Below are 13,117 nucleotides of genomic sequence, written 5' to 3'. Positions count from 1 at the left end.
CTTCAAGAAGCCATGTGTTTGTGTGGGTGTGAATATCTCTCTGTGTCAGGAATTAGAAAATAATTAAACTATGACAATTTTAGGGATGTGTTGCACCATGTGTGAGATTTATTACACCAAATGACACGCATGCGATCGGAGCACGCTCAGTCAGCCCTCGAGGGGCTGGCTGTCCTCTCTTTGATCGCTTCACAGTGAGGAAGCTTCGATCCCACCTGGCTCTCTTATTAGGGGGATGGGTGCCAGGCGTCTACATCCTGCTGCTCAGGTCCCGATGTTGGCAAGATTGTGGAGTTCGCAGTTGGAGTTGGCTGAGGACCTTGAGATGGGTTTATCCCTTTCTCAAGCCTCGCTCGCGAGCTCTGATGCTCTTAGGCCAGACCAGGAAGCTCGCTCTTCCGACTCTTCTGGTCCGGCAGAGAGCATGTTATTGGCCTGCTCTAGTTCTGAGGAAATAGGAATCTCTACCGGGTTCCCTCTTTTCAGGACCAGCATCCTCTTGGAAAGCTTCTGTTTTGCCCTCAAAGCCCTGTTAGTTTATATCATGGCTTCTAGGCAAGGCATACATGATGATGCGCCAGGCAGGTGGTGCCGTCCACTGTGAAGGTTTAAGGTTTCCTATCTGGCACCCCATGTGACTGGCAGTACACAAGAGGAGATTGGGCAATACCTCTACTGGAGTCCCATGGAGAAATTGGAGAAAGGGATGGGTCTTTGCTCTGCCATGGGTGCACATCTTTATCTGTTGCTCCCACTGAATGGTGGAGGTTGACTGTCAGTGGGGTTGTTGGTCTGCGATAGAGAGTGGAAGGTGCAGAAGCTGCTTTAGGCACTCCATTCTTAGTACTCTCGTACCAGACTTTGCAAAAGCAAATTCAGTTCAGAGGATGTTTTCTTTGGATAAAGCGGCATTTGAGGGAGCATACTGTAGCTCTTAATGCTAAAAACGTTTGGGTCCCTTTGGTGAGATTGCCACTCACTGCTGCCTCCCTAACTTGCTCTGCCCTGGGACAGTTATACAGTTAAGTATTAAGGGTATTGAGCTGTGGACCTCGGACCTTGGTCATTAGATGCAATATCTGGCAATGTTCTGGCTATGGCTTAGTTCACTGGGGATTTCACAGCACAGTGGGCAGGCATTTGTTCAGTATGGTGCAGTGGGTATTGTTGTTCCCATAGCATCGACTGATGAAGCAATGTAGAGTTCCACTTCAAAAGTGAATGTCTAGGTTTCGTATGTAACCCTGAGAAAGGGACTGTGACGATGTGTCATGTTGCCATACTTCAGGCATGCCTGCACTGCTTCCTTCAGACTTTTGAAGTGTCTTCTCTGCACACAAGTGACTCACATGTGTCATCTGACTATAAAAGGGCACCTAGAGAAGATGCTATCACCTTCAAAAGTCTTCTCTTGGTGCCATTTTATAGTCATACGACGCATACGAGTCACCTGACTGCAGTAGCCAATCAAGACTGGCATGTCACACATGCTCAAGCTGAGCATTCCCATAGCGTCGATTAACAATGCAGCGTCTCGTTCCCCTTCTCAGGTAACTGAGTTTACATACGCAACCTACACGCTCTGATTGGTCTATAGCAATGCTGTACATCAGTCCACTCATCTGTGTCACTGAAACTGGTTCTTCTTTTAAATTTATTGTATAATACCGTACAAACATTTAGTAAAAATTACCACCATTTAATATACTGTTATATTGTGCATTAATATGCAAATTGGACTGGAATATTTTTTTTTTTTTTTGCTCTGAGTGAGCGTTTTATTTAATTTAATTTTTTTTAAAGATCCCATTTTGTTTATATATCAATTTAAATTGAAAACAAATTTCGGTGCATATTTAGCTATATTGGATTACTGTATGTTGCTGTTGGCTTCTATGAAAATGAAAAAAAAAATCAAAACAAAATCAAATCTAAATTCATAAAGCGACCCCTAAATGGGAACCCCTGGGGACAGAACCTTTTAAGGTTCAATAGAAAAGTATTCTAAGATATACTATAAATCGAAGATAACGTCAGACTATGGAGTGCTGCAAGGATCGGTGTTAGGCACTCTGCTATTCTCAATATAGGCTATATGCTGCCACTTCGTAATGCTATAAGAAAACCTGGAATTGGTTATGCTGACGACACTCAATTATATATTTTATCACGACCAGATGAAAACACTAACTTGACTAAATTGACTGAGTGTCTTAAAGATAAAAAATGCTGGAAGACGTGTAATTTCCTGCTTTTAAATTCAGATAAAACTGAGGTATTACTTATTGGTCCAAAAAACTACCCACAAAACCTCTTACAATCCAACTTTAATTTAGGCTAGAAGGATGTCCTGTTACTTTATTCACTACATGATCATATAACACCAATCATCTCTTATACCTATTTTACCTAGGTTACCTATTAAGTTCTGTATCAATTACAAAGTATTACTACAGTCTGACCTATAAAGCCCTAAATGGTTTAGCTCCTTAATGGACCTTTAATTTGAGGCTTCTGGTCATTCCTAGGATATCTAAGTCTACTAAAGGAGGGCGTTCTCACATTTAGCTCCTAAACTCTGGAGCAGCCTTGCTGGTATTGTTCAAGGCTCAGACTCGCTGGCCCAGTTTAAAACTATTAAAGACGCATCTCTCTAGCCAAGCATTCACAAAATGAGATCAGATCGAATGTATTAATATTATAAACAGCAGCTATGCTAATTATTTTCCATCAGACTTCAGGTGCCCCAACACCTGCAATGAGACTAAACGCCTGTGAAGACACGACTCAACGCCGGCGATATGTTATGCCCTAAATTAATACATGATTAACTAACTATACATTTCTGAAATTCACTTTCTGTGAAGTTGCTTTGAGACAATATGATTTGTGAAAGGCACTATACAAATACATTTTAATTGAATTAAACAAACATTTGTAATTTTGCAATTTAGTGATAAAAGAAATATAGTATGGAAAAATACACATTGATACCATTCCACTCTCATCTAATGATAGAGAAAACTGCAGAAAGTAATTAATTTCAAGTAATTCCTAGGTCACCTCATTGCTGTTTGTGTAAATAATCATGTTGGCCTCATGACCAAGCTAAGCCTGTTCTTATCACATTGCTTTGGAGATTTCCTATTAGTAGTGCTCCACCAAAAAGTTCAGCATGCCTGATGAATACTATCCGCAGAATACCTCATGCAGCACAGGTTTCTATAGCAAGCAATCCTGAAATTTACCAATCGGATGCCTTTATAGAAAAATACAGGCTTTGAAAATGAACATAGAAATTAGACAAAGACCTATACAATTCGACATTCAGAGCAAGAAATTATGTTAAACCAAAACTAACAAAAGGTGAACAAAGATTTTTTTTTTTCAAGAGTATGCATGTCAAATCATATATGCACAGTTTCCAACATTCACATTTATGTGATTTTCATGATGTTGTGCCAAATATAACAAGATCACAGGGTCACCACTCAGCTGTGACCGAGCAAAGATTTCATTACACACAATTAAAGCAATTAAAGAATAATTTCATGCTTGTAAAATTAGAATCTGCAGTTATAATGAAAAAAATACACACTTCTCATGTTATTGCACATAAAAAAACTAGGTTGATATCATTATTCTGATGGTTTGCGTTAATTTTTAACACACACATACACACAAAAAAAACAAATGACATGTTAGGTTACCTGAAGAAACTGACATGCATGTCCTGGATGTATATGTCATTTATAACAATGTATATGTTAGGGCATGATGCATTCACATGAGCTATTTTAATGGCTAGGTACACAGAGAGACTCAAAAGAGCTGAAAAAAGTCATCCTTTAAACCCATCTACTTTAATCTTAAGGCTTTTGTAGTTGTCATTGATCGCACAGAATTGTAGGAATTAAATGTGTAAATGTGCTTTTCATCTGCTGTGCTGTTAGATCTAGTGTCTATATCCACCATTAAAATGAATTTGAAAGCATTGAGGTTGTAATTGTTAAAATTATTCAATTTAGTTTAAATCAACTTTTAAATGACCTTCCTCATTTAACCATAAGCTCTGAAAACACTGTCTTTGTTGCAGATTTAGTTCTTAACATCCATAGAACCTTTCCATTCCTCAAAAGGTTCTTTATTGTGGAAAGTTTCTTTAGATATTTAAAATGTTCTTCACACCAAGAAAAAAATGGTTCCTTTAACCGCTGACAGGTTATTTGGTGAAGCAAAAATTGCTCTTCTGTGGCATTGTTGTGAAAAAAAAAAACCTTTTGGACCCTTTTGGAGTGCTTGAAAAATTCATGATGCAAAAAGCCTTGAAAATGTTGTCAAACATGCCAGGCTGAAATTGTTTACCTCATGACTTTTCACTTTATGTGTGAGATCCGGCATGGTGATATTCTTCTTTTGTACTGTGATTGGTGCCTCTCGCTACCTAGGGTGTAACAAACAAACCATGGCCAGAAGAAATTGAATTCAGATGTTTTTTACCAGGGCAATATTTAAAGAGTGCTTCTGAGCTTAAGGGAACCTCATAACTCAGTTCAGATTCTTTGTTATTTCAGGTTCTCTGTGTGATGTAATAAACACACTGGATTTGCTATATACAATTTTGATATAATGTGCCTCTGTGTATCATCAGTAGCGTGATCACTCTGGAAACGTATTGCAGGTTGATTTATTATGTATATGTTCGACAATGCTGACATGTTTTAAAAATAAGAAACGTGTTCAAGACATTCACAAATAAATACATAAGTAAAACATTCATTGGCATGCCACAGACAAACATCATTATCAATATTCATTTTGGACAGAAACCGTGATGAAACACCAAACATTATAGACCAATAAGACATTGAGACTGTTCACTCATACTCAAAACCACTCATATTTCAAATTATACACTATAGGCTTCTAAATAAATACAATTTATAATAAAAATATTTGCTTCCTTAAACCTCTCAAAACAAGACTGCAAAATGCAACAACAGACAAGGATCTAATTTCATGAGATGGGAACATTAATTGCATGGTTTATTACTGTATTGCAAATCAGATACGCTGTCAAACCTGTTCACTAAATTAATTATGATATCAGTTATATTCTGAGTCCCTTCCAGGAGCAGGATTGGACACCCCAATGCCAGGGAGAGCAGCAACCTTTGTATCGGCAGAATGTCAGAGACAATCAAAAACAGCAGAATTTAATTCTGCTGTTCGTCTATTTCTTTTACTTCCAGATTTTTGCCTGAGCTCGTGTCATAAAAGTGCTGAGACCCCTGCATTCTGCGCATGCAGTGCTTTTATTATTATTACTATGTTCCAGTGCCATGTCTTGTCATGTCTTCAGTTTATATTGTTAAACCGATCACTTTGTCTTCTGATTTTTGAACCAAACTCTTTTAAGTCGACTATTAATGATTATTAAATGAGAGTCTGAATATAGTCTAAATTTTAATATAAAATCTACATAAGCAACTCTGAAACTGAAAGTTATTGCAATATTATTGTCTTTCATTACGATTGCCATAAAAGAAAACACGACATCTGCACTGACACTAGTGTGCAATCAGCAATATAGTGAGAGGAGAGAATGCACAGATATGAAAAACTATTAGCCTTTGCTCAGAGGACTTTACAGAAATGTATTGCCTGCCTCCTTCATGTTAGGTAATAATGCGATACTGACAAGAACAGATATGCCAAGACTGCAAATCGCCACAACATAAATAAAAAATACGAACAACAACAAAGAACATATGAAAACACAAACCATACATTCTAACATATGCAGGATTTATGCTTTAGTTAGACAACAGGTTAGACTACTATACATGAATATGGGTATACATTTATTCCGTCGGACTAGTCCTTCTCTACAAAGGACATCCTTGACTATCTGATAAAGGGAGCTGGTTTGAACCTCCATTCCCACTCTGCTCCGGCTCTTCCTCTTCATCCTTACACTTCTTCAAGCTGCACGTGGACATGGGCACACGAACCGCAATGGTGGACATCTCTCCAAGGTGACTGTCACCTGTGGCAGTGATGGGCCCTCTGTCTGATGTCTGGTTCAGATTGGTGGAATCCAGATTGCTGACATTTCCTCTAAACATCTGGATCAGACACTTCCTGAACTGAGAGAAAAAGCATTCCGCGGTTTATATTATTCCGTGGATTGTGACTGTACAGTAATTTTGCTATTAATAATGCTCGTTATGAACTGAAGACACAAAAGAAAAGCTTTAAATAATGTTTTCTGTCTCTGTGACACCATGTAGAGATTTGTTTTCAGCAGTTAGCCCTTTGTACAACATCTGCATTGAAACAAGGAAAAGGTCATTAAGCAAGATGTATTCTATGTAAAACAAGGACATTTTGGCCTTAATTAAAGGAGATAAGGTCATGGGAAGTAAATATATTCATTTCCTCGAGGTTTTGGTTGGACTGGATGAAAATGAGGTACCCTGGGTAATTATAATACCAGCTACTGTCTGTCTCAGATACATTTGTAATGCAGAGAGCCACTACAGTGGGGATACATTTACAGAACAATACAAACAGAACATACTAAGACAAACTGGAAAGTCATAGAACGCTTTACCTGCTTATAACAATACTTTTACAGTGTAGTTGTAATGTAATTTTTCTTTTAAATGTATCTCTTGAAACGGATGTGTGTTTATGTATGTATGTATGTATGTATGTATGTATGTATATATATATATATATATATATACTGTATATAAAACTGCAAGATGTATTATCCCTTTTAAAAATGGGACGTGTGTAAAAGGACAGAACATTCTGTTCTTCTCAGAAATAGATAAGTTTGGTTGCACCAAGAGCAAAACATGTATTTATTTGTTTTTGAAATGTGTTTTTCGTGTGGGTATACATAGATGAGAAATGTTAAAATAAAGGGAACTGAGAAACTGTGTACGTTCAAGGGACCTTAGTCTGAAGAGGGGGTACATTTTGGAGGATGATCTTTTTGTATAAGGTCTGTAAAATGAGAAGATCTTCGCCTTTCTCATATCAGACTCTGTCTGTTTGTGAACTGCCTTTCTTGCAAGAAATAAATACGTTTACTTATGACTTTCGAGATCTTCATTTGTTCTTTAATTGTTATTCAAGATGTAGGTACAAAATTTCCACAACATAGTCTAAAATAATGTTCATTTATAAATAATATTTTGTAAATTTCATTTAAAAGGGGCTATAGCTTTTGTAATAATTTCATGTATTACTCGCTTTTGTATTGTCAATGTGTGAAGAGCGTGAATCAAAACTTAAAAAAAAAAAAAACAATACCTTCACTATACTAGGTTGAAAGCCTGTAGATTGATTTTTATGCAAAGGACTAGGGACATTTCCCCAGGAAAATCAAAAGGATGTGATGTTTACGTGCGTTCCCGAGAGCCTCTCTTCCGTTCTTTGACACATTAAGCGAATGCTTATACAATGTCAGGATAATGTCAAAAAAGCCATTCTGAACTGCGATGTCAAAGTGTCATGCAAAGTAAAGGGATTAATAATTAGGGATTAATTTATAGTCTTACATAGCCAGATTTATATTCTAGTTTCAAATATACTTCAAAATCGAACAACATGTCGACATGATGGTGGTGGAAACATATCTACAAAATAAAATATACTGTATGATCAATAAGTTGACAACATTGTCAAAATATCATCAAAATAAGTTAAGAATAGTTGTACAAGATTAAACTATTTGTTTAAGTCAGTTTAATGTCATTTTAAGTTGAAATGATTTAAACATCCAAGTTAAAAATTGAAGGCAGCAACTTTTTTTACAGTGTACATATTAATCTAAATGACGCTTTCAGCATGTGTCCGTCCGTATGGGCTTTTCACTAACAGTATATCTCTGAAACCGCAACTTCCTTTTACTCCTCCTAAGCAAAGAATGAAAAATAACTATGCTGTGACATGAGTATATATTGGGGCCTTGAATCGCATCCAATCTCCTGTATGTTATGCGCACAAGTGCATGTTTTATGAACAAACACAAACAGCAGTATATTCATAAATTAACATTAAAGGATTAATCAATTCTGAAAAAGTGTTGTTCATTTTCAAAGGCGCCCAATGCACTAATAAACATATATTCTATAAATGTAGCCATATTAGTGTTACCAGAACAATTGAAATGAAAAAAGAAAATTAAATCTAGCAGCAAATGTTCTAGTTCAGATCTCTCAAATAGATGATCCATTTCAGAAAAGACTTTTGCATCCTCATTGAATACGCCATATAACAGCAAACTTTCACAAGGGCCCTTGTGATACAATGCAGCATTACCAATGCTATATAGGTAAAGTAACCGCCACTATTCTTAATCTCAAGTGTTTGTTCTCGTCTCTCTATAATGTAGTCTGTCTCTCTCTCACACATCAGAGAAATTTGCGACCCTGGCTGTGACCCTTGCACTGAATTTATTCTGGGAACAGCTGGGAAGGAACTGGGTTAGTTCTGGAAGATGTGCACAGCTCAAGGGGTCCAGCAGCCTCTGCTCCAAACCACCTGGGACCCACATCCTAGGGGTGGTCATCAGAGTCACATTTTGCAAAAGATCATTGCTTCATTCTTCACATCAAACGACACACTACAGGGATACAGAGGAGAACTGTTTCCTCTACAACCATGTTCAAAAAAGAATGGGATATCAAGGAGCAACAGTGCAGACTATCACTTATTACGCATGACTCCACTGAGAATGCAGAATATCATTCAATTGGAAATAGTCAGAGGTTTAAACCAGCCAACATTAGAGATATGATACATTTTTCATTGGGTATACATGGACCACTCTACCTCTGTGGATTTGAACTTTTAAAAATGTAATTTTTTTTTTTGAAGTAAGAAAAAACTGAATCTCCTCAACCAAAACTGTCAAGAGTAAAGAGCATCAGATGTCTGCCATCTGTCCCTGACATATAATGAAGGGGGGGAAAGTTTAGCAGTTCAGACCTCATGCTCATTCTTTGACTTTTATTGAAAAGAAAACTGAATTCCGACAGGATAGCTAATAAACGTAAACCACAACATTCCCATAGGGCTATTATATGATTCATTGCCTTTGCTTTTCTTCTTTTATTGATCGATGGCATAAAACACCAGAAATCAATTTTTAATATATAAAATATTAAATCCTCTTCGTTTTTTCTCAGCACGACACCCTAAACTCAGAAGTATTATTTTTATAAGACATGTAGGTGCTCAGAAAATCCCAGATAAGGATGATAAATGGCAAAGATGTACCTGCTTATTCATGAAGACATAGATGATGGGATTGTATACAGCTGCAGTCTTTGAGAAGAAGGCCGGTATTGAGCCCAGGCGAGGATCAATATAAATTGTGGGACAGGCTGTGACAATGATTGAAAATGCTGCATAAGGCGTCCATCCAACCATGAACGCAACTATCATTACAATGACCATCCTCGCCACCTCTCGGTCAGGCTTACGCGCATTACCCAGTCTTCCATGAGTGTTCGATACCTATTAGACATAATAAAGTTCTAAGGTTAATTACAGTCCAAGAGTAATTTCAAATCAAATGTCAATTACAATAGACAGCCAAACAGAATCTCAAAAGGCTTTATAGTTTTTTCTGAGTTTTTCTTCAATCATTTACATCTAAATATTTGCTATGAAGCAAGTAATGAAAATCAGGATATGAGTATTTGACCAACCTTTCTGAGCTTCTGCATAAGTTTACCATAGGAGATAATGATCACGCCAAGAGGAAGGATAAAACATGTAATGAAAAAGGTGATGATGTAGGTGTGGTCATAGTAATCAGTTGAGTACCTTAAAAGGAGGAAAACAGAGACTTTAGACCTCCTCATTCTTACCTACTTGACATCTAGCAGGTACTTTGAGCACAAAAATGAATGTGGATAAGAATGCTTAGGTAATCAGTTTTGCACAAATCTTTACTAATAAGAGCACATGCGAATGTTAGACACTTGCATAATATGTTTTGTTGAGTGCTTTGTTTGTCCAAAAAAACATTGCAACAGAACAATTGAGTACTAAGCTCCCACGGCAAGCTCAAGGCAGTGCCAACATTAGGATCACTTGAGAATAAATAGAAACCAGAATTTAAAACGTTAAATTTCCTGCTCTGCTGTCAGAGATCTCAACTGCAGAAACTGCATACTCTAAAGTTGAACACCAATGTGGATGCTATGCCCGACAAAAAAAAAATATTCCTCCATCCTTGGTCTTCTTATGCGTCAGTGCACGTTCCGTATTCAAATGTTTTTGCACTGTTTGTGTTTCAAGGCCAAGGACAAGTCACAGACACAAATGTTTTGTGCCAGTCTCTTGAAAGCAATTTTTCAACTGATGGCTGCATGGCATGAGCCTTGGGGTTATAAGTGGGTTCTTTTCTTTTTTTTTTTTTTTATAATATAACAATATAACACACAGGAAGGGACATTCATTGAAATGGTATTTTGAGCTCACCAGTTGGGTTCACAGGTAGTGCCAATTTTGCTGACTGTATAACTGTTCCAACCCAGAACCGGCGGGATTGTACAGATGAAAGAGAAGGTCCAAACAAAAACAAGACCCATAGCTGCATGCTTGCCTCCCAGACGGACATTTTTCAGAGGACGACAGATCACAAAAAAACGCTCGAATGCCAAGATTGCTAAAGACCACAAAGCCACAATCCCTAGAAAGCAAGAAGGTACACCCATTTACTGTTTACTCTTCAGAAAATCAATTACTTCACACACAAACAATGAATATCATGGGAGATGAATATGATGGAAGTTTACTGTAGGGAGGGGGAAACCCTTCAAGCTCAAATGAGACCGGATTGCCTGATTGCAGGTAACTAGGGAAGCCCATTTCCGTCACAAAAGGTAAATGTTATGACATTAAAAGGCTAAATTATGAGATAAAATGTCATAATTGCACAAGTTGGAATTATAAGATCATAAAAGTCATACTTGTGAGACTTAGTGTGTCATGACTTCTTTTTATGAAAGAAATACATCATGTTTTACTACAACTATTTGCAGTAAGACCACTGTATAACACAAATTTACCATTGTTACAACAGTAACCATATTCTAACAATGGTTTTTGTAGTAAAGCCATTGTAATAGAAATGATAAACAATATGCCAAAAAATTGAATCTATCTATTCAATAAGTAACTAGCCTATTACTTATTCTTTACATATCCTACATTTGCTAGCCCAACAGTGACAAGTTGGCTAATACATCTATTGGGAGAGTTTAGTAGACTAAGCAGTGAATAAGAAATGATGTTAAAATTTAATGAATAAAACTCGAATATGCACTAGCAACAAGTGGAATACATACTACAACAGAATTAAATAGCATAAAAATACAATAAATTGTATTAGTAACACAAAATAATTTATGTTATAAGTTATAATAACTCACCGAAAAAAGTGACAGCGAATCCCTCCAGCACACACGCCCAGACACCCAGGAAGAAGTAGCCTCGTGCGTTAGTTAAAAAACTTATAGTGCCTCCTGTCAGTGAAACTAGAAAATCGGCAACAGATAAATTTACAATGATGTAATTCAACGGTTTCCTTAACTGTTTGTATCTAAATGTCACGAACATAACGGTGAAGTTCTCTGTTATCGACAGTGAAGACACTATGAACATCAGACAGGCGAGGAAAGTGTAATTCCAGGGCGCAATAGACTTGATGGGACCCGTGAACGGATCGTCCGGTGGGGTGATGTCGGTGGACTCGGTGACTAAAGACACAAACGATTCCATGACAGCGTTTAGGGCTGACATGGAAAAAATCGATCAAGAAAAGTTCATAAAATCATCACTTGGGAGCTTCTTGGAAGTCCAAGACAGGTGTTTTATATAACCTACTAACCGACACAGAATGTGCAGAAACACCTGTATAATTGCAAAATGTTTAGTATACAGTTTCTTAATGCTTAATTTCGAAAATACAACAATATTTTAAAATACAGCAATCCACTTGAGGAGACGGCAGTCCTTAAAAAGAAGAGCGCCTTTGTACTGAAGGTTGCAGTGAAACGTCACAGGTCCGCTCGCTTTCCGTCCACAGCTGAGCATAGGCATGTTCGTGCTGTTCTCCTTTATATAGCTATACAGTCCGTCGGCATGGCCATCTCAATCCCTCGAGGTAATGAGAAAAGCCCCTTTCCAAGTTAACTGAGACATTTCAAAGGGGGCGTCACGCGCTTTTCTCTCTTAAAGCTGAACGCTGTCGGCTTTTCATCCAAAGAAAAAGTTTTCCACATGCAGTAGCTAGGCTACTACCTCTTAAATGATAAACATTCACACGAGATGAGGTCCCCAGACATATCGGTCTTTTAGAAAAAGCCAAAAAGCTAGAGGAAAATGCTATTTTTTTCCTACATGGAGCGGGTTTCCATCACATGACCAGCTGTCATTAAAAAGGTGCAAAAATGGAGTATTCACCATGTGCACTTCATAAGAGTGGAAGACACAATCTGTCTGATGGGAATGTCTTGCTCCATCCATTAAAATAGGTGGCAGTATCTGAGTCCAAATCCACTGGCAAATAAAATAAGATAAAAAAAAACACTGGGAACTAAAAACAAAAGCGACAAAAAGTCACAAAGACACAATTCAACTAAACAGATTATGGCAAAATTCAGCACTGATGATTATTCTTAATGCAAAGTTTTCCTTAAAAAAAAGTAATGTCAAGCAAAAGATATATTGTCAAAAAATATTTTGACATAAGATTATTTCATGATCTTCTTCCATAGATAATGTCTGAAATGACTCCTGCCTGACAAGAGGAAAAAACACCAGGAGTGATTCATCCGCTACAAGATTAAACAGCACGATTGCAGCTTTCCAAGGGAGAAATAATTAAGCAAATATAGGACAAGCAAAGAAACTGAGACATTTGTTCAGACATTTAGAAACAACACACCACCATGCACGTACTGCCCCTACACTTGTATGCATCTTATGAGGATCTATCAACACTATATCATAGCATGCAAAACCTAATTGCAATTCTACTGTAATGAAGGGTCAATTGATCTTGAGCAAATTTAATTAACCTGAG

At 37.3% G+C, this 13,117-nt stretch overlaps 1 protein-coding gene across 1 annotated transcript; it reads right to left on the bottom strand.

Annotated features, from left to right (window-relative positions):
* Positions 1 to 4,875: 4,875 nt before the first annotated feature.
* On the bottom strand, positions 4,876 to 12,563 carry valopb (vertebrate ancient long opsin b). The gene is made up of 5 exons (XM_039664939.2): positions 11,463 to 12,563; positions 10,510 to 10,720; positions 9,732 to 9,849; positions 9,298 to 9,537; positions 4,876 to 6,149 (listed from the first exon to the last, which is right to left on the bottom strand). The coding sequence occupies exons 1-5, from the start codon at positions 11,830 to 11,832 to the stop codon at positions 5,889 to 5,891; spliced, it is 1,200 nt and encodes a 399-aa protein (XP_039520873.1). The 5' UTR covers positions 11,833 to 12,563; the 3' UTR covers positions 4,876 to 5,888.
* Between the last annotated feature and the right edge of the window lie 554 nt (positions 12,564 to 13,117).

The sequence above is a fragment of the Pimephales promelas genome, chromosome 17 (genome assembly GCF_988280905.1).
Source record: "Pimephales promelas chromosome 17, fPimPro1.hap1.1, whole genome shotgun sequence".
Lineage (NCBI taxonomy): Eukaryota > Metazoa > Chordata > Actinopteri > Cypriniformes > Leuciscidae > Pimephales > Pimephales promelas.
Note: the sequence above shows the minus strand (reverse complement) of the source record. Positions and strands in the feature narration are given on the sequence as shown.